Consider the following 22,079-nt stretch of genomic DNA (forward strand, 5'->3'; position numbering starts at 1 on the left):
AGCACCTACCAATTAACACTAATCCACTCTGACTCTTTACACACTAACAAATTATTACAGTAATGCAAAACTATTTAAATTATTTATAGTTTTAAACCAAGGCTCAAATACATTAAATCTACTTTATTATTTAGGTTGACATAAAGGTTAGGTACTTTCTAAATGTATGCCACCGAGGTTGCTAGGATGGAGAACACTCAGCAACCAGCGGATCTACACAGTGGCTTTGCAAGTTACATGGTTCACCTGCTACATGTAATTACGTGGACAGGAAAGTCTCCAGCCAGTGGAATACTGCCTTTAGCAAAGGCAATTTCATTAAAACTAAAGTGGGGCGAGGAAATCTTTAATTACTTTTCCTTTAAGGTGTCTCTGAGGTCATAGTTGAGACTCAAAAATGCATTTCTCTTTCAAGCAGAAGACATTGGGGAGGAGGGTATATACTAGTAGAGCAGATAGGAAAAGAGAAAAATGAAGATTTCTTGGGGTGGGGAGGGAAGGGAGGCAACATAGAAGACTAGGAACCTATAAGTGAGAACCAGACTATAAGATCTAATTTTTTTATTCATGTATACAGACTGAATCATTCACAGTTGCTCACCAATTCCTTAAAGGCTTTCATGGCAGGAGCCTGGAACATGAGTTACTACCATTATCTCTATTAAAATTTACCCACACATGCCTGATACACAATAGCTACAATATTTATTTCAAAGACAGAATTCAAATGAAACTTAACTCCAAATATCTTATTTTAACAAGATTATTTTTTCAACAGTATGGATAAAGTTTAGAGTCTGAAAATATAGCATGATTATTTACATAATACACTTTTCACCTCTTGAGTGTCGATTTACTGATCTCAGCTTGAATGAAGTATCTGTTGTTATGGCCTCAACACCTGCCTGTTGATGAGTCCATCAAAAACAATAAAAAGAGATGGTTTCATGTCTGCTTTCTCAGATGCACCTTATTTTCCTCAACACAAAGGCTTTACTGTTTCTAGAACCACTAAGGTTAGTAAAATACCTCCATTTCCAAAAAAGTCAAGGAAAGTGAATGTGTTATTCTTTTTTTTTTTTTAAGATTTATGTATTTATTCATACAGAACTGGGTTGTACAAGCCAGAGGTTCAGGGGCTTCACCAGAGACAGAGTGAGAGGCAGAACAGGCAGATGAATGATGTACACTGTTGAGGGGAACAGCAGGTGGGTCAGGAGAAGTCTGCTGTGCCATGTGGGTCACCTCGAGGGCGGGGATCGAAGTCACACTGAAGCGGCTGTGGCCAGTTTGCAGTGCTGGGTGTTGGTGGCTCGGTTGCCCCAGCTCTTGGGACTCCGAGGAATGCGCCCACCGCTGTGCTACCATGGCAACAGATGGTTGAACCGATAAGGTGGACGCAGATTTGTGGTCATCCTATCTAACAGCCTGAGGCGCCATAAAGGCCGTGAGGGAGTGCCGACACCGGCGCCATAGGGAGTGCAGGCGGCTGGCAGTTGCCCGCCGAGGTGTGATAAGAGAAATTCCTCACTTCCCCCATACCTCCTTCTCAGTAAATTTCCACTCTTCTCCTCCAAACTCCCACCCTTACTGCCTAATGATATATAAAGGGGGTCACGGACAATAAAGAGAGAGACTCCTGGATGAAGAACCTTGGTGTCCTGTGTTTTCTTTAACCTCATCGTCCCTCGCCGGACTCGGCTCCGATTAGCCGGACGCGGCAGCTGGGTCCTAACCTGTTGTGCCACCAGGGAGGGCCCAAATGCGTTATTCTTAAGAGTCAGAAGAATTTCCTTCCCTAGAGTAAAGGGAGAATCCTCACCACCAGCTCACATGGAATATGATCAGAAGAATTCCCTGGTAGCCTGGGTAAAAGTCTTACCCATCTTTTCCCTTAAGTTCTATCTCCATCACACTCTCTCTCAAGAGGCCATAATAAAGTTGATTTCAAAATGATTTTAAACTGATAACTTCACTTTAAGAACATTTTAGAATACTCAATTTCCTAAGCAATGGTATCTAGAACACTATATAAGGCAAAAACACATAACACCTTTTAAGGCAGCAAGAAATTCTACCAAGGATTAAGATAAATAATAAAGTCTTGTATAGAAAAATAAATACTAGGATAATACACTTGTGTTAAGCCAGCCTCCCCCCACCCTTTCAAAGTTTTCTTTGAAGCTAGGTAAGCTTGGGTATCAAAAAAACTGGGTTTCTAAAAACAGTGCAAAGGCAACTGTGTTTGGTTTTGTTTTTGCATGATGCACAGACACTATTATGATTCGATAGCTTTACTTCCTGATGAAGCAAAGTGAATTTTCATAAGCAGGTTTTCTCTGTGGGTGAATCTCTAGTCAGTTACAACCAACTCAGAGAGCCAGCTAGGCAAACTACCCATTAGCTGTCAATTTAGAATGACTCCAGAAAGCTAGCCCCAGAGCTCCACTGATATCTTTTCAACAACCTCTTAATCTTGTTTATAACACCTGTGTTAAAGCAGGCCGACATCAATCCTACTCACTTGTCTCAGACTGAAATTACTTAGAAACTTGAGAATCCTGGTAAACATACCAAAAAACAGGGAGGTACACTGGCTGAAAAACCCTGTACACACGGGAATTTAGTCATTCTCATAAATAAAGCTGCATAAGTAAGCCAGAATGGGTGTCAATAAGCAAAGCTAGATATAAATCTCATAAAGAGCTTCTTTGGAGCCACTGAGGTCAGAGAATGCAGGGTTTAAAGAAACCATAAAGAATTTCTCCAACAGCTTCCTCACCTAGTGATTATCCAAGTGGCAGAAGAGTTACCATCAACTGTGTGCTGATTATACACATGGAACCAAACATTTCATATTATCTTTTTAATCCTCATACAACCCAGCTAGGTAGTTAATACGGTTCTCTGTTCTAGAAGAGATCAAAGCATGGCTCAGTGGCTTTCCTAGAAAAGTGCCTAGGGTCAAAGAGCCAGACAATAGTTGAGATGGGATTCAAACATTGCCAGTCAATCTAAAGACCTAAAGCCATGCTCTTCACTACACCTACATCCCCGTGACTGGGAAGTCGGCTTGTCTTTAACTGGTTTCTAAGCTTACTGCAGATCTGTTTCTGAGGCTATTTAATCTAAAGTGAACTTTTAGCAGCTCTCTATGTTCCATTTTCGAAACTAATGTATGTTCCAGGCCTGTTCAAACATAGAACTCTTGAGAAACAGATGCTAAACTAGTCCCATAATAGGGGAGCATGGAGCAATGAAACGAATGGACTTTAGTAGTCAGATATTTACTGTTACTTGCATGTCACCACTATCTCAAGCTTAGTTTTATTCTTGGATAAAGCCTCAGAACGTTGTGGGATAAGTTGTGGGAAGGCCTATTTAGAAAAAAGTACTCAATAAATGTTAACTAAGGGAGGAAAAAAATCAACTAGAAATGCCATATTCAACCAACAAGAAATAAAAACTAACCTTACTGTTGTATCTTACTTCCCCCTAACAAGGCTAGGTGAAGAGAAAACAGCAATTATGACCCAGAGGTGATTTGCAGTAAATCTCTGGTGAATAAATGGATCAATCAATCTATATCTTTAAAGTCAGAGACAACCTATCAACTCTCAAGTTACTACAGAAATGAAATTGCACTTTTATGATGGTCAGCTATTGTTACTTAAGGCAAATTTCACCCAATCTAGTGCTTCCTATGACTAGGGCCATTACCATTTACAAATCACAGCTTCATCTATGCATGCGCACGCACACACTTCCAAGCCCCCCCACCCGTCTCCCCCCCCCTCGCCCCAGCAAGAAAGAAGTTTTAAATCTCAAAATAAAAAGATACCTAAAAGAGACCAAAATTTGGCCACCAGATCACTGAGTCATTGCTTCATTCATTCATTCATCCCTCCTTCTTGGTGTTTTTTAGACAAGGGACTTTAACTTCCCATTACTATATAGCAGGCATTGCTCTGGTGACTATCCTTGAGGAACTCGCAGTCCAGCTGGGAGAAAGACATACTCAAGTAATTCTAGTGAAGAGTAGCTGGGAAAGGCAGTCTCATGTATGCACAATATTTCAACCCCAGTCAGTCACATAGGACTCGGTCTCAGACCTGGAATACTTTTACCAAGAGTCCAAAAGGCCTAAGCCAGAAGTGTCACCTTATATGGGAACATCTTCCCCTATTTCAGGTTCAACCAGTGCTCTTTGTTTTGTTCAAGACTGTACATCAAGACTGTACACTACCAGCTTTCACATCGGGGTCCTTCTGCTGGTAGTAAGCCAACTGCCCTGCATCGTCTGTGCAAGAAGAGGTGGTGAGGTGTGGGGGGGATGGGTAGGCACCCTCTAGCGCTATCAGGGATCAGCACAGGCTACTGGAGATGAACTTGGTAGGTCTCTTTACATGAGTATGTTCCATCTAGTGCTTGACAGTGTTACTGTCCCTGGCAACTCTAAGATGAAACTGTAAGAAGGATGTGGGGTCCTCCCCAGGATTGGTAATCAATGCATGGAGAACAGTACAAGGTAGGATGAAAGTACCATTCTACTCTCTATGGGAAAATTTCTCTTTTTATGTTACCTTTATCTACCAGAGTCCTCCACTATGAAGAAGATTCTACCATCTGCTTCCCGGATGTCTTTGGGCAAGTTAGCAGATATCTGTGAGCTTCCTTTCCTCATCAGTAAGATGGAAGTACGAATACTGACTTCCAAAAATGGGATAAGATGAAAAAACATATAAATCAAATAGCTCAGGGCCTGGATCTCGATGGGCTTTAATACTTCATAGTTTTAAGCCCTTTGTTTTGTTCTTTTGGTTGGATAACAGAAGAGAGATTATACTGTTTAGTTTATTAAAAGTATGACAATTTCGGCCCTCCCTGGTGGTGCAGCGGGTTAAAGCATAGCACTAAGAAGCTAAAGCCACTTCCACATGAGTTCGATCCCCGCCTGCCCCGGAGGTGACCACACGGCGTGGCAGTCCTCTCCTGACCCGCCCGCTGCTCCCCTCAGCAGTGTACTTCGTCGATCTGCCTGTTCTGCTCCCCTCTCTGTCTCTGGTGAAGCCTCTCACCGCCCCTGAGCTTCTGGCCTGTACCCCAGTTCTGTATGCACGAATAAATAAATCTTAAAAAAAAAAAAAAAGTATGACAATTTCTACATGTTCCTCTGCTTTTCATTCACGTCACATCAGGTACACGCCACCCCTGTAAATGACCCCTACTCCCACAAACACAGAGACAATCTTTCTATTTACGACAAATCTGCCACTCTCGCAGAGGCAACGCTTCATGCCCAGCTGTACACCTACCTCCAATATTACTGTTAGGTTCAGTGCCATATTTCTGGAAGAAACTATACTTAATGCGCTCAAAAGTTCACATGTCATAAGTGCCTCTGCCTCGCACAAGGTGAGCCATGGCTAAAAATTGCTTTTTTAATTAAAATAAGACTTTTCAACCTCCTGCTGACAATCACATCTAGAACGTGAAGCCCAATATCAGACAGTTAGCTGGTCTCCATCTTGCTCTAATAGTGGTTTTAAGCACATAGCAGAGGTAGTGGAAAAATCACCAATTTAAACAAAATGTTTAATCTTCTAATTATGGGACAAACTCCAAGAGGATGGAAAGTGATTTGCAATCTTCATTATGGAATCCCCGTGTGACCACAGGCACAAGTCATGCCAGCCAGAAGGCAGACAGTCTCTTTTTCCCCACTGAGCTTTCTGTGTCCTTATAAGTTCTGTGGGGATGGAAGAAGAAATCTTTAACCAAGGCAGAAGAATCAGAATTTTCATTTCCCCAAATTCATTATGGGAGTATGTGGTGGAAGGATCCCTATTGAGGAGCCAGGGATATAATATTCAGAGACTTTACCTTGGCAAACTGAGCAGCCTAAGGACCTGTGACACTAAAGCCTTGGAAAAACTGCCCAGCTCAGGTGGCGTTTAAGCAATTCCTTTTATTTGCTGGAAAGTCCTGTCATCAGTGGTAAGAGATGCATTGAGAATTAGGGTGGTGCCCAGCAATGGCAGCTCTAGTCAGAAGGAAATCTGTTCCACTGCAGATATGCTTGTACCATTGCTAATTTGTGTTATCTCTGGCCGCTCAGATCTCTGTGTGCTAACGCAGGAGAAAAAGTCCCTGCCAACTAACTCTGACACTGGAGAATCTGCAGAGACAGCAAAGGCAGGCAATTATTCCCTTTCATTAGAAAAACTACTTTTTTAAGTTTGTTATTTTTTTATTTTGAAAACAAAAAGTAGCCATTCACAACCACTGATCACTGCAGGCTATGACACAACTGGCCAAAACTGAAATTTCTCCCTAAGCCAACCAAAAAAGATGTCCTGGAAGTAAGGAGAAACGGCTGTGCCCCTTTAATTATCCCACAGAATGTAAAACCAGACAAGGAGAGGATGGCCACAGCAGACCTGGGCAGAACAGCAGTGATATTTAATCATCAGTCCAGACCATCTGCAACTGTTTTGCAGAAGCACATAAAGTTTATGGTTCCAAAGCTTCCTACAAGTTACCAGGTGCGGAGGGTCAGTTGCATTGTCCCTGGCCCACCAGGGCTGCTTTCTTCATTCTCGCCAGGCCAGGGTGCTCAACAAAAGACACCATGCCACATTTTCTGTGCCAAGCCTGGCACCAGGAAGAGTGCTGCTTCTTGATTAAGCCAGAGCACAGATTAAATGTTTAGAACTGGGAGATTCTGAAAACAACCTAGGCGGGAAAGCAATTATCCTAGGAGAGCACAGCTTCAGCTGTGGCCCTCTGCAGCCAAGGTGAATTCTTAGACCATCCTCCCCAGTAACTAACTGGTTTGGTTGCGCCCCTAGAATCTTTTCTCCATTCCACAGACACAGAAATCATTTAAGACATAATCCAAATTGTGTAGCTCCATAGCTTAAACCCCTAACAGCTTCCCACTGGACTGACATATAATTTAAAAATTTAGGGTTTCCTCTCCTCCCTACAGGTCACGGCCCAGTCTTTGATCTCAAGTGCCCCTCCTTACAATCTGTGCTCAGCCATTCTGCCAATGACAAGCCTGTCCCTACTCTAGAGCTTTTGTACTATTTTTCCCTTGAGCTTACATTGTTATTCCCACATCTGCTGTGATCTTTCATCCTTCAGTGCTCAGCTCAAATGTCGCTTCCCAGAACCTTCTGATGCTATCCCATCACTAATACATCAGCACATTTTCCCCCTTTGAATTATTTCAGTTGCTTATTTAGGTGTTCTTGTTTATTTTTATTTGCTTTTCTTGTTTGTTGTCTGTCTTGTCTCTCTGCATTGAAGTTCCATAAAGGAACTATGACTGTCTTATCATCGCTTTATCCCCAGTGCCTAGTATACTTCTTGCATTGGGTACCTATTTAATAGATATTTGTTGAATAAAGAACACAAGTTTCTATGGATCACTGATCCAAATGAAATTTACTAACCTTAGAAAATCTGGATGGTTCAGAGCCTGACCATGAGCATGCGTCACAATGCCCTGGTTGGTTCTTCACCAACCCCTGGCAACAGCAATAGGAGGTAAGACCGAGACAGAAAACACAAATGCTTAAAAGTGCAGAAATGGAAAATCTGCAAACATTCTTGGGTAGGATCATGCCCAAACTGTTTTTCATAGGAGAACCAGATGAGCTGGCAAGGTTGATACTCAGAGGGAATGAAGTCAAAAGTTGGGTCTTAAAGGTCTTGGCAGGTAGAGTCCACTATCTGAAGAAGATTATATGAGATTAGTTCCAATCCAAGCCAGAGAAAATTCTTATGAGTGAAAAAGAATTTGGGAGCCAGAGAACAGATAGATGTACATACGAGGTTTAAGAGAAATTACACACATGCAGGTGTACGAGCAATGAGTAAGTAAGCAATAAACGTAGAGAGAAGAGTGAGAAAGACGAGAGGAAATTCGAGATAGAGTCTAGAGCCAAGCACAAGACAGGGACTGGACAGAGGCATGTACAGGTCAGGAACAAGCATGTAGGATCTCCAACGAGGGCTACAATCTAGCTTTCACTGACTGGTGAATGCGTGACTTTGGATATATGACTATCTTATATCCAAAGCAATCAGACAGGTAAATGGCTCCCTTCTAGAAAGACAAGAAGCCATGAAAGAGACACCCCACAGAAAGCCAGGGTAAATTCCTACTTGTGATTATTAGTTTCTCTCAAAAGACTCATTATTCATTATTCATGCACAACAATAATTACTGAGATGCAAAGAACCAACCAATGTTTCTGAGATATGTAACACATGTCTATGAGTAGCCAAGATGGTAGTGGTGAACGGAGATGCTAGAAGAAAAATGAGAAGTTACAGTAAAATGATTTCTAGTATTTATATCTATTAAAAGAGCCCTAAAATTTTACAGTTTGTCCAATGACCAAGAATAGTATGGCCTCTTCTATCCAACCTCCTCAACTTTTCATGACACCACTAAAAGAAGCCAAGAAGGGGCATCAGTTGGATAGAACCCTTGCAAAGAAACAGTAATTCTCCAAAGAGAAGGGAGAAAAACTACTAAAAGTAGGCACGAGAACGGAAATCTAACACTCCCCTGTTTTAAAGCAGGATCTCAAAAGATCACAAAAGATCTGGGCACAATTAATATGTGTTTAGAATGGTGACCCTGACACAGCAGTGCAACCTACTGGGAAAGGCAAGCATGTGTATGCTTTTAGAAGAACTCCAAACTAAATGATAAAAATCACAAATTCTGCATATGTAAAGGAGGAGGGCGCATGAGCATGGAAAAGTGCTGCTCTGAACACTATCGCTGAGCAGCAGGCAGGACTTTAGGTAGCTTCTCACCAAGAAGTCGGAGTTCTGAGGCAAGTCGCTTTCCCCCTGTTCTGGCTTCTCCCTTTTGTGAAAAAAGGAGACCGGAACAAATTATTGCTAGGTCCTTCTTGTTCTAGTACACTGGCTCTACTTATAAGACTGGCTAACTGGAAAATCAGCTTATGAGGAAACCACATTTTCCAAAGACTCCAGATAAAAGAGGAGTTAGAACAATTCAGTACACCTGGCTTTCACCTTTTTAAAAAAGGAACTTCATTATGGATTTCTTTTGTCTACAACCCACAATTCACCAATGGTAATTTTTTTCTTGTCCTTTCTCGCTGACTTTCAGCATTCTGTTGAGTCCTTGGCATCTCTGTTTCCCTGCCCAACAGTTCCTCCTGGCCACTGCTCCCACTTCATGCTTCAGCTTCTTTGTCAATGCTCAAATTTCCCTTATCATTAATAAGAGAAGCTATTAGCAGTTCCTATGGGAGCACTAATGTTCAAAGAGGCTGATAAATGATAACATGACATACTGTAGCTACAATTCTCTTCTTTTTATGCTAAGTTGTAAAAAATATAATAGCATTATGACCAGGTACACCAGCAAGAGGACTGATGTATTATTAATGTCTTAGTCTATTAAAGAGCCCAAAAGTAATTTTAAACTCAGTTACTCTTAATTTGGGGAGGGATCATCAAACTAAAGTGTAATAATCAATCCTCAAATTTATGTATTAACAGAATGAACACATGACCAAAAAAAAAAAAAAAAACACAAGCCATTCAATAATCAATCATACCTGCCTTTGGAATATAGGCAGACACAACAGGAGCATAAGAATACTTCAAGCTTGATGTCAAATCTTTCTCTGTACACTGAATTTGAACACTGCAGGGTAGTCAAAGGGAAGCTGATGGAGCCAAAGTAGAAATTCCACCCACAGGCAATCGATAATCTAAAATAAGTTGAGATGACAATGCACAGTGGGAGTCTTACTAGATCTTTCACTGAACTCAGAATGAAAGTGATCCAGCTTATATCTACCAACCTACAATGGAGCTGGAGTCCTAAAGCTGCAGATCAGTCACTCCTAGAACTCTGTGAAAAAGAAAATGGTTTTAAACTACTCAGCTGAAATGCAGTTTTCCCACCACTCCTTGAACATGTAGTATTTCTATTTGGTATGATTTATTAGGTTATTTTGGGAATCTAGAAACACTCAAAATATTTCCATATAAATTAGTGGTAACAGTATTCCCAGACCCCAAAATAATTTACCCAATCATACCAAACAGGAATTTTCTGCTTTTGGATAGAAAGAAAAAACATGTACTATAACCAAACAGCTGACCTTGAAGAAAGTAATAGGAATATCAAAACACTACTACACTTTCTCCTAATTCCAAGTTCTCTACAGTTAATCAAGATGCAAACCAAACCAACCATTGCCTCAGGAACCCAAGGAAAAGGGGGTGGGGGGGAAGAAGGAAGTTGTAAATGAGCTTCCTGGCACAAGCAAAGAGGACAACTGAGATATCTTAGTAATACTAAAAAGACCTGAGGAAAAGAATTACTGTATTGATGACATAACTTTTGATATCAATGACTGTTAACTGTGGTAGAATAGGACTGTGCCTTATCTACTGAGAGTAGTTCTATACTATGCATGTGTGGGCGATAAACTGTTCTCATTTCATAAAACATTCTAAATGTTAACCTCCAAGCAATGACCTTGGGAATAAGGAGGCCAGCTTTGTAGAATTCAAGAGGAAACATCCTTTTCTTTTGTTGGTATATGTGTGTTGTTTTTCACATTAGTAAAATTAACAGGTAACACTTACTGGGCACTTCCTGTGTGTCAGACACAATAGTACACAGCTCTACCTACACTGTCTTATTCAGTGCTGTTTTTTTAAAAAGTGGAGATTATTTAAAAGCCAATGGGGACTGAGACAGACACCATTACATAATCTCCACTTTAAAGGTAAAGATTTGAGGTTTAAGGAGGTTAATTAATGACCCTAGGTCACCCAACTGGCAAACAGCAGAAGTGAGATTCAAACACAGGCAGTCTGACCCACTGTTTATGTTCACCCACTACCCCCAAAACATTAAAATATGTCTACGGGGCACACTTAGAAAGGCATGTTCTTTACTTTCTCCACAGTGCTGGCAAGCTATTCTGAACCATCCACATTCTCCAATGTATTATTTTAACATATGAAAACTTCTCTATTGGCCTATTACGCCTTGTCATTCAATCTCCGATATAAATAATGACGCCTGGTAAGAGACTGTGGAAAGGTATGGAAGTCTTCCTCAAGATGATCACCAAAATTAGGTATCTTGGTAGCATCTATCTCCAAGGGAGTTGAAATAGGTAGGAGTGAGTATATGACCAGGGAAAAGATGGCCTATGAAGGGAAAAAACCCACACTCACTAAGTTGATATGAGATCCACAAAGATAAAAAGATCAACTAGAAGACAACTTATTAGAAAGTACCACGAGTCTCAACTAAGGTGGTAGCAGCTGAAAGAGAAAGGAACAGATGGAGAGAGGCCTCTCGAGGCAACAGCTACTCTGAAAAGCCTTCGCAACTCCCCACAGGCAGAGCTGCTCCTGCCTCTGTGGCGACCTCTTGTCCACGGCTCTATAACAGCAGTGACACCCTGTTGCTGGACTTGAACTAGTCTTCCGATATGCCAGATGTGCCCTCTAGATTGCAAGCGTCATGCAAGTAAGAACTGTGACTTAATCGTTTTCAGGTCCTAATATCCTCTTGCCCCTGAGAGAGGAGCCAGCCCTCTGCTGATGAGTTTAATATGATCCAGGAGGAAAAGAAACTGACTTTCATCTTTGAGTCCTTTTGTCTTTGAAAAATAGCTTCAAGGCTTCTTTTAAGTCTGCTGAACAGCAACACCCCAGATTAAAACATAAAATTAGAAAGCAAGGGGCAGGCACAGAGATCATGAGATACCAAAACATCTGGCCAAAACATTCAGTAGCCACATGAAACCTAAATCAGAGCTAACTAGCTAAGAGTTGTCTACATAAAGATATGGAAAGACAGGCCCTCCCTGGTGGCGCAGCGGGTTAGAGCACTGCACTAAGAAGCTGAAACCACTTCCGCATGAGTTCAATTCCCGTCTGCCCCGGAGGTGACCACATGGCGTGGCAGACCTCTCCTGACCCGCCCGCTGCTCTCCTCAGCAGTGTACTTCCTCGATCTGCCTGTTCTGCTCCCCACTCTGTCTCTGGTGAAGTCTTTCGCCGCCCTTGAGTCTCTGGCCTGTACCCCAGTTCTGTATGCACAAATAAATAAATCTTTAAAAAAAAAAAAAAAGATATGGAAAGACAGAAGAATGGATAAGTTCTGAGAAAATTAGGAACAGGATTAGAGAATCAAATTCTAGTGAAGGGTCAAGAATAATGAGGCTCAAGAATCATTGGCAAAGAGGGCATGGACAAACTTTAAAAATATAGACTTTACACACTACAAAGTAACTGACCAGTACTCTTCAAAAATGTCAAAATCATAAAAGATAAGGAAGCATGACCATTAGATAGAGCCCTTACACAGAAAAAGGACCTAGTGGAAAAGCTGAAGTAAGTCTATAGTTACTGATAAATGAACATCAATTTCCTAGTTTTCCTCACTGTACTGTGGATATGTAAGATGTTAACTTTAGGAGATGCTAGGTGAGGAGTAGATGGAAATTGTCTTTACTCTTTTTAGTAAACTTTCTGTAAGTTTTTAATTGGTTCAAAATAAATATGAATAAACTTTTGTAGCAAGAGTAGCAAGAAGTGATAAAGAAAAGGAGGAACAATTCAGAAATTAAAGCAACAAATTTAAACCAAACTTTCTTGAAGTCTAAAGTCAATAGCAGCAGACAAGCAAGATATTAAAACAAAAGCTTTCCCAAAGTGGGAGTGATTAGAGCATTTTTGAAGGTACCCACTGGCTCATGCATTTAATCATAAAACTATTTATTAATCATAAATTATGGGTAAGACCCTGCTGGATGCTCTAAGTCTACAGCCCAAGAATGTACCTGAGGAGAGATAAGAAATGAGGCCTCGAAGAATTCAGGAAAAAAATCTCTCAAGTTCAGGGAATACCCTGAAATGGAACACTTATTCATTTTCATTTATTACCCCAGAACTAACAAAAAGTAACTTCAAAAGGTACTAAACCGTCATGCAGAGAGAGCTACTTCATGACACCACAAAACATTATAGTATGGATGTTATTCGCAGGGCTACAGGTAAAATGGAGCCACCAGAATAAAAGATATATTTGCACACAAGTACTCAAGTTTCTGTTAATGCTTCTGATACACACACCAACACAATAAACACAACAGAGAAGTTTGATTACAAACTACAACAAATAACGAGAGAAGTAGATAATACAAAGGACAGATACGCACAAGGGAAAAAATGCTTAATAAGGATACTATTAATTCATGACAACCAAGAGTATCAAGACTGCAGTAAAATTGGAACAGATAATGCTGTTAGCAAGAAAAAATGACCAAGGAATTATTCCACAGGAGTACTAGATATTAACATCTGCACCGAGCAGCTCCAACTTCACCTGCCTCTCCCCTTCATTCCCTCAATGCCCCCAACCCCATGTTACTGCTCAAGTTAAGCCTAGTCAAGAACAGCTCTTCTCAGTCTCCTTCAGCACCCAGGCTTAGTTGCTGAAATGTCTCGAATTCCTTAAATTATTAATTCTTTAAGGTCCAGGACCATGTCTTAATTTTAGTATATGCAATACTTAGCACAGGAGATGGTACATTACTAACCACAGATGGGAAGGAAAATATCCCATACGAATGAGCTCACTACAATATCTCTGAGAACAAAAGTCTAGAAACTACCTACTCAACTATAAAGAAATAACTTAGGAATAAGTGGCCTATCACATAAGCAAAAGGAATGCAAATGTAAAAATAACATAAAAACTGTGTAGAAACAGTAAACATTTCTGACAATGTTAAATTAAAAACATAAGACAGTATATATCCAATAGTTATAGGCACATAAAATACCATGGGAATATGTTTATTGGGTTAGAACAGTTTCCTTTTCCCAAATACTTTTTAATTTTTCCTGTCAGTTTACTGTCATTAACGTTTTTTTTTTTTTTTATTTCAAAGAAAGAAATAGGGGGAAAGGAACAAGATCATACATTCTCATAAGCCCCTGCAATCAAAGAAAACCCTATGATGTTACTGAGAGGTGGCAGGAGGAGTGGGTTTCTGTCATTCCGCCAAGCCAGGGGTCCCTGACCCCAATATGCCTCAAAGAGAATAATTCTCATGTCACAAAGCAAGTCATTCCCCTGAGAGCCAAGTTGCACTAAATGTAAATTTCTTATTGCGAAACTTCAGAGGTAAGAACTTTCTTCAGACATCTGTGGAATTAGTATTAATGAGAATGCCCTGGAGTTCATATCCGCGCCTCGGCAGCAGAAACTTCTCAGCCAAGGAACTGCTGGGCACATTTTTTGATGAGATGTCTAAGCCTAGAGGCATCAAAAAAGTACATTTCCATACTGGGAACATAACTGGTTTCTTCTTCCAGATTTTTTCCACCACCTCCTGTCCACACTGTAATTCTCCTGTCTTCTCAAATGAATAGTTAACATATGTCAAGGATTTAAGGCATATATTGCAGAACTTGCTGCCTAACTTTATTACTAGAAGAAACAATCTCAGCAGAAAATTGGAGTCTTCCCATCAAGTTGGCCCCAAAAGGACCATAGGCAAGCACCCCCAGAATGTTAAATACTTTTAATAAATATTTCTTGACATTATATATAGTCTTACTTTAGTCTTTGAATTTTAGGGAAGAGCCAGAAGTCACATAGCCCAATTCCTTCACTTTAGAGTGATAAAAATTATGTACAAAGAGGGGAAGCGACTTGTCCTGAGTCATCTTCATAACTAATGATAAAGATAGGATTAAAACTCAAATTTCCCAGATTTTTAGGCCCAATTCATTCTGCTACATCAAGCTTTTTATCCCCTGAAATCTCTGGGACCCCTGGCCTAAATAATTAGTACGAGAGAATTTAAGCTCAAAGGGCCTCAGAGAGGCTTACTTAGTCCCTACATTAGGCATGTGAGGAAACTGAGGCCCAGAAAGATAAGTGATTTGCTCTCAATATCTTGGATGGCAAGGGAAATGCAGAACTTGAGCTGAGAAATTGCAAACTAATGGGCATAAGTAGGGAGAAAAATGTCTCAGCTGGGGAAAATGTTTAAAGGAATGTAGATCGTTCTAGACCAAGGGGTCTCAAAGTTTGATCCGCAGGCCAGCAGCTTCAGCATCACTAGGATCTCGTGAGAAGCATAAATTTCTAAGGTCCCATGGGACCACTCTGAAGGTGGGGTGTTCCTGCATGTCACTAAAAAATGAGCTTTAGTTAAGGGCACATTGAGTCACCCTGAGTCTACTCTGTAAATGATAACTACTGGCAAAGCACTTAAGATTTATGCATTTTCCTACGTGTGTACTATACTTCATTTTTTTAGGTTTTTAAAAACTCTGGAAACAAAGCAGAAAACTAGACTTGGGTATTGAGTTGGCTCCATTTCTATTATGCTCCTTACTGGCCGTTTGACCTTGGGCAGGTAACTGACCTCTCTTGCTTCAGTTTCCTTTTCTACAAAATATTGATTAAGTATGCCCCCTCCTCCAAGGGCGCTTTGAAACTTAAAAGAACTTATTTAATAGTTCATGGCTCGCAGAAAGAACTTAGCTCAGCATCTGGCACAGCAGGCAGGCAGTGCAGCACAGTGGTTAAGAGTTCCAGCAATGAGACAGGCATTTAAAAAAAATTATTTATGTGTACAAAACTGGGGTACAGGCCAGAGATGTGTGGTTAAGAGGATTCACCAGAGACAGAGTGGGGAGCAGGAAAGGTAGATCAATTGAAATACACTGCTGAGGGGAGCAGCGGGCGGATCAGGAGAGGTCTGCTGCACCATGTGGGTCAGCTCCCTGGCCAGGGATTGAACTTGTGCTACAGTGCCTTCAGAGAGCTTCATATTGCTGTGCTTTAACCCAATGTACCACTGGGGAGAGCCCCAGGACAGGTCCTTTTTATAACTCAGTTCCCTCAACTGTATAACAGGGATTAAAGACTATCTTTCTCAGTTGGTTATTGTTGAGGATGGAGGGAGATGATACAGATAATTAATGGATACATATATGTTTTGAAGAGATTTTATATCCATTAACTCAGGATCCTCATGACTTTCCACAAGATGGGAACATTTGATGATGAACAGATTCCAACTTGAGGAAGAGGAGGCAGAGACATTGACATACCAAAATAAATGGTATTGCTGGTGCATGAGGGAATGACTAGAACTGGAAATAAGATTAGGCTCCTGGTTGTGAGACCCTGACAGGGAGATAGGGACAAGGCCCTGGGAAGACTTACCAGGAGGGAAACATTAGAACATCTCCTAAGGGGAGAACAGTCTTGAGACACAGTATCAACAGCATATTAGGATGAAAAAAGTCCCAAATCACCAAGTCAAGAAACTACATGACCAATACCACTCTCCTGTATCCACCACTCCCAGATCCTGAGCACAACAGTGCTTGGGATGTGGTCATCACTGAACAGCAACCCCCCCTTCGGTGGGAGCTCCTCATTAAGGGAGCTGTTTTAGCTCTTTGCACAAATCTTCTCAGGCCTGCTGTTCATGAGCAGGAGCCAGCCTGTTTCTTTAATAAAATTCTTTTGTTTTGTTCACTGCTGAGTGGCTTAGGGGTTTAGTCTTCATTCCTCTGGCCATGGTTCCAGTTTGTCTTGTCAGTTTCAACCCTGCCTCTACCTTGGCACACAACATCAGGGAAGTCCCTTTACCAGAATGGAGTTTACTTTTTACCTATAAACAAATTGGCTGACTTTATAACAGCTCTCAAAATAAAATTCATACTCCTTACCATAGCCCAAAGGAAGGGCTACATGTCTGTCATTTGCCTACATTTCCAACCACCATCTTCTATCAAACCCCTGATCACTCAGCAGGTTCCTACTACATCAGCCCTCTTCCCGATCCTCTAGCAGGTAGCAGATTATATTCCATAGCCTAAGTACTTTCTGTTCCCTCTGCCTCAATCATTCTGTCCTTTTCATATGACTGATTCCTTCTCAACTTTCAGTCTGTAATGTCCATTTCTCAGAAAGCCCTTCCCAGACTATATAACCTAAAATTGTAAGTCCTGACTCCCACTCACAGGGGTTATTGGTATCCAATAAAAATATACTAAAAGACACAAACAAGCCACATATGTAATTTAAAGTTTCTAGTAGCCACATTTAAAAACCTTTAAGAAGTGACAGTAATATAGTTTAAGTCAATAAGTCCTATGTTTATCATTTCAACATGTAATCATCACAAAATATATTTTAGATTCTTTTTTATACTAAATCTTGGCAACCCAGTGTACATTTTACATATACAACAGATCTCAATTTGAGCCAGTCACATTTCAAGTGTTCAACAGTCAATGTGCCTAGTCACAACCATACAAAACAGCACATTTTATAAAATATAAATCCTTCAAAGCACTTATCACAATCTGAATTTCTCATTTACTCAATATCTTACTTTCCCAGCAGACTAGAAGCTCCATGAATGCAAGAACCCTATCAGTTTTGTTCAAAGTGATAGAGTTGTAGAAGCAGCACACAGTAGGTGTGCGATAAATACTTCTTGAACAAAAAAATGAACTTCTTCCAGTTTTAATAATTTATGAGTCAATAGACTCGTTATCCTACAAATCCCAGCAAGTACGCTGACATTCATTCAACAACCCTATTTTCTTTCTTCTTTCAGATTCAAGAGAAATCTCTTGACTACATATCTCACTATTGCTTACAAGTTCTTTCCCAGGATGTCTGCAGTCTCCAAGGTCAGTTCTTTCTATACTGGCTGAAAGAGTGGCATAAATATAATTGCTAACATTTACTGAAAGTTTACACTTTGACATTGGTCTAAGCACTTTACATTTCACAATTTCACCACAGAACTATATGGTAGGTACTGTCACCATCCCATTTACATATGAGAAACTAAGGCACAGAAAAGTTAAGTAGTTAACAGCCAGAGAGCAGTAAAAGAGAGACCTCAAGCAATATGGGGTTCATGGCTCATAATAATCTATTCTCTGCCATAGAGCCATCCAGGTATGAGGCCTGCTGTATATGTAATTTAAGTGGCCACGTTAAAAGGCCAGTAGCTACATTTGAAAGTCAACAGAAAGAAGAAATTTTTATTTTAAATGTCTTACCTCCCCGTTCTCCATAGTGATCATTTAATCAATATATAAGTAATCAACATAAAAATTTATTTTTTAAATACTGAGTCTCTAAAATACAGTGTAGTTTTAGACTGACAATACTTCTCAGTTCAGACTAGACCCATTCAATTGTTCGACAGCTATAAGTAAACAGAGCTACCATACTGGACAGTGCAGTCCTCTCACAAGTGCTTTGAAGGATTTTCTTTAGAAAATCAAAAGCAAGCCAGTGGAGAGCTAGGAGCCAGGACCAGCTCTTATTTGTTCACAACGGACAAGTTCTTTCTGTCTTCTGGGCCACCATTTCCCTGCGAATACCTTTCCCAAGAAATTCAGAGTGCTATGGACTCATCCCATGCTAGAATTCCAAACATCTCAACAAGTGCAGTTATTGGAGGACGTCTGGAACAGGCGTCAACTTTCTACATGAGTGAAAACGTGGGGATAGCTCTCAACATGTTAAAACCAGCTTTTACACCAGTTGCTCTAGCCCTCAAACATCCCTCCAGGTAGCAATTACCTTCATTTTATACATACAAAAGCTGAGGTTCAATGGGAGAAATGATGGAGAAGCTGGGGCTCAGAGGCTAGAAGTCAGTGCTCTCGCACCATCATAAACTCAACGGGGGGTGGGGAGGTTCGCTGAACAAGGTTGAGCGTGAAAATAACATAACGTGGAGCCTTCGAAGGAGCAAATGGGAGTCAGGCCCCAAGGTGGGGGAGTAGAGGGAGCCAGGCCCCAAGGTGGGGTAAAAAAGGGCCCAGATTTCAGCTGAGAAGAGATGAGGCTCAGATCTTCAGAAGGACCAAAAAGAACGCGCTCAGGAAAGCCTCGGGGGCGTCAAGTGAAATGACAAGAGGCGCAGACCCGGGTGCCAAGAGAAGTAAGGGGCAGGGCCTGGGAGTGAGGTTAAAGGAGGTAAGAAGGGACTCCGGCCCTGTGACTCCTGCTCGGGAGAGGGACGGCCTCTCGGCAACCCCCCCAACCCCCCGATCTTCATACCTGGTAGCTCAGAAGTTCGCCCACATCCATGATCCCAGGCGCAGTCAACCCCAGCTACCCAGATCCCTGCACGCCCAAATCGCGGGACCTCCAGCAGTGGCGCCAGCTACACTGCCGTAAAGCGTCCCGAGTGGAGCCTCAGAGCCAATGAGATAAAAGTGCGCTCGACGCGCTAGTCAGACACACTGAGGTAAAGCGCGGCGCCACCGTAAAGCGCGCTGCTTTCGCGACAGTACTGCTTCCGCCCAGAACCAGAAGGGGGCGGGGAAAGGGGCGGAGACTTGCAGGAGGGCGGTGCGATGAGAAGAAAGACCCAAGATTTATAGCACGCCCCCTGGGTGCAGGGCGGAGTACTGTTTCGCGAATTCAATCGCACAATCGGGTGACCTGGACCATTTTATATTTACTTTATCCTGCCGCGGACATTGAGGTGCTATATACCCCATTACAGGTGGTAACTGAGGGCATGAATAGAGCTAGTCCTAACTGAAATGTGCCATACTTGTCAGTAAAATAACACAGGGTTTCTAAGACTTCCACTGATTATCTGAAGTGATAGTTTGAAAACAAAATATAAAGTTAATTCCACATATTTCTTTTTACCTTTTAAATGCGTTTAGTAGAAAATGTTAATTGCATGTGTAGCTCTGGTTTGTGGTTTTCATTGTTTTTCTTTTGGACAGTGATGATTCTGATAGTCAGAAGTCATGACAACTATTACTCACTGAGAAATGGCTGGTGATCACATTTTCTTCTCTGTTTCTCCATCTATGCAAAGCCTGGTGGCAACAGAATGATCTTGTTTCTAACATAAAAGGATTTTCTATAAGAGAATCTTGCTCTTCGTTCAAATAGAATTTACAGTGCATCTGAACTTCTGGAAGGTCAATAATGCCCCACCTTTAGAAAGGGTGTTAAGTTCCTCCTAAGACCTGTTAAGCAATAATCCTTGCCCTCCACATTCACCATACCCTAGAAGCTTATAAACATCAGAATTTTACTTCTCGCAGTTCTGAAGGCTGGGCAGTCCAAGATTAAGCACTGAAGAGATTTGTTGTCTGATAAAGCCTGCTCTCCAGTTCATAAATGAGTGTCTTCTCATTGCCCTGACTTGGTGGAAGGAAGGCTCTTTAAAAAAAAAAAAAAAAGATTTATTTACTTATGCTTACAGAACTGAGGTACAGGCTAGAGGTGTGGTGGGTGGGTGAGAGGATTCACCAGACAGAGTGAGGAGCAGAACAGGCAGATTGACAAAGTACACTGCTGAGGGGAGCAGCGGGCTGGCCTGGAGAGGTCTGCTGCGCCATGTGGGTCAGCTCCAGGTACGCCAGGGATTGTACTCATGCTGCAGTGGCTTCCAAGAGCTTCCTAATGCAGTGCTTTAACCCATTGTGCCACCAGGGAGAGCCCAGAGGGTCCTTTTATGAAAGCACTAATTCCATTCCTGAGGCCTTACCTTTATGACCTAATTACCTCAAAGTCCTACTTCTAATACTATCATCTTGTTATGATCCTCATTTAGAGATGTACAAACACAGACAAGCAACTTCACCTCGATGTACCTGAAGGCCTCACCTGAAAAGTGGAGATTCAACTGAATTTATCTCATAAGACTGTGAGGAATTTACATTAGTTGTTGCATGCAAAAACAATTAGCACAGTACCTGACATAGAAAGATGTTCAACCAATGTTTGGTGTTAATATCATGAGAAATTGAGCGCAATTTTGGGGTTTTTGGTGGGGGGAAGGAAGATTTATATAATTGTTTATATCTTTTTCTTCTGCAGGCATTTAAGCTTGTCTTAAAGACCAGGACTTAAAACAGAATCATAAAACCAAATCCTCTGAGAACCAAGGGAAAGGTGCCCTGAGATAAGAGAAGGTTTCCCAGAGGTGTCATTTTGACTGGGGTTTAAAGAAAGAAGTTTGACAAGGACATGGTAGGAGAATAGTGACCCAGGCCGAGGGAACATAATGGACAAAGACATGAAAATTGAACGATTTCTTGCAGACAAGTGTGTGAAAGGGGTAGTGAGAGGTAAAGCAGAAGCGCCTGGCTGGGTAGGCAGGGTTGATAGATGTAGCGAATAAAAATACAAGGCACAAAGTTAATTCTGAAATTCAGATAAACACAAATGTTCTAATGTATGTTCCATACGGAAAACTTTTTTTTTCATAAAGCATACTTTTTTTAATGTAATAGTTTATTTTTACATCATTTTGTGCTTTTTTCCATCTCAGTTGTAATCCCTGTGGGTTTCCCATCACCAAACCACCCATGTGCCATCACCACAGTCCAGTGCACTTCCCTGCGGCTGGTTTTTTATCCCATTCCCCACTCCACCACCGTAAAATTTCTCTGGTATATAGTTGTTCATTATTATTTTTTTTTTCCTCTTGACCTTTATACTTCTGCTACGAGTGAAACCATCTGGCATTTTTCTTTTTCTTTCTGGTTTATTTAACTAATCCCTTCTAGTTCCATCCATGTTGCTGTCTTTTTTGATCGCTGAGTAATATTGCACAGAAAACTTTTTATTGTTTATCTGAAAATCAAATTTATCCTGTATTTTGTCTGACAATCCCCATCCTCCCTGGGATTGAGGCTTAGGGTGATCTCACGTTAATGTCCCCACATCAAAGGAGCCCCCTCCGACTATGACAGTCAGGAACTAAGAAATCCCTCTTCTTCACTCAAGACTCTCTGCCAGCATTCCTGACCATAATCTTCAGAACACTTGCGATTTGTGTTTCTATATTTATTTTCTTTTTACTCTGTATTTTCTTCTTACTCTATTTTCCCTTCTATATTCTAAAGTCCAAAAGGTAAAAGGTTGCTGTCTTGTTCATCACAATTATCTCAGAAGCTAACACAATACTGAGAATTTACTAGAAATTTACTAGTTACTGATTTAAAAAGTGAGC

General features: G+C 41.1%; 1 protein-coding gene across 1 annotated transcript in view; it reads right to left on the reverse strand.

Moving 5' to 3' along the window:
- CTNNBL1 (catenin, beta like 1) overlaps positions 1-19,348 on the reverse strand; it is a 141,094-nt gene extending 121,746 nt beyond the window's left edge. The window contains exon 1 of the mRNA XM_004687201.2: positions 19,154-19,348. Coding sequence (XP_004687258.1) covers positions 19,154-19,183 — 30 coding nt within the window. The 5' untranslated portion in view covers positions 19,184-19,348. The remainder of the gene's footprint in view (positions 1-19,153) is intronic.
- Between the last annotated feature and the right edge of the window lie 2,731 nt (positions 19,349-22,079).

Source organism: Condylura cristata, unplaced genomic scaffold, assembly GCF_000260355.1.
Source record: "Condylura cristata isolate star-nosed mole 26May11 unplaced genomic scaffold, ConCri1.0 scaffold00022, whole genome shotgun sequence".
Lineage (NCBI taxonomy): Eukaryota > Metazoa > Chordata > Mammalia > Eulipotyphla > Talpidae > Condylura > Condylura cristata.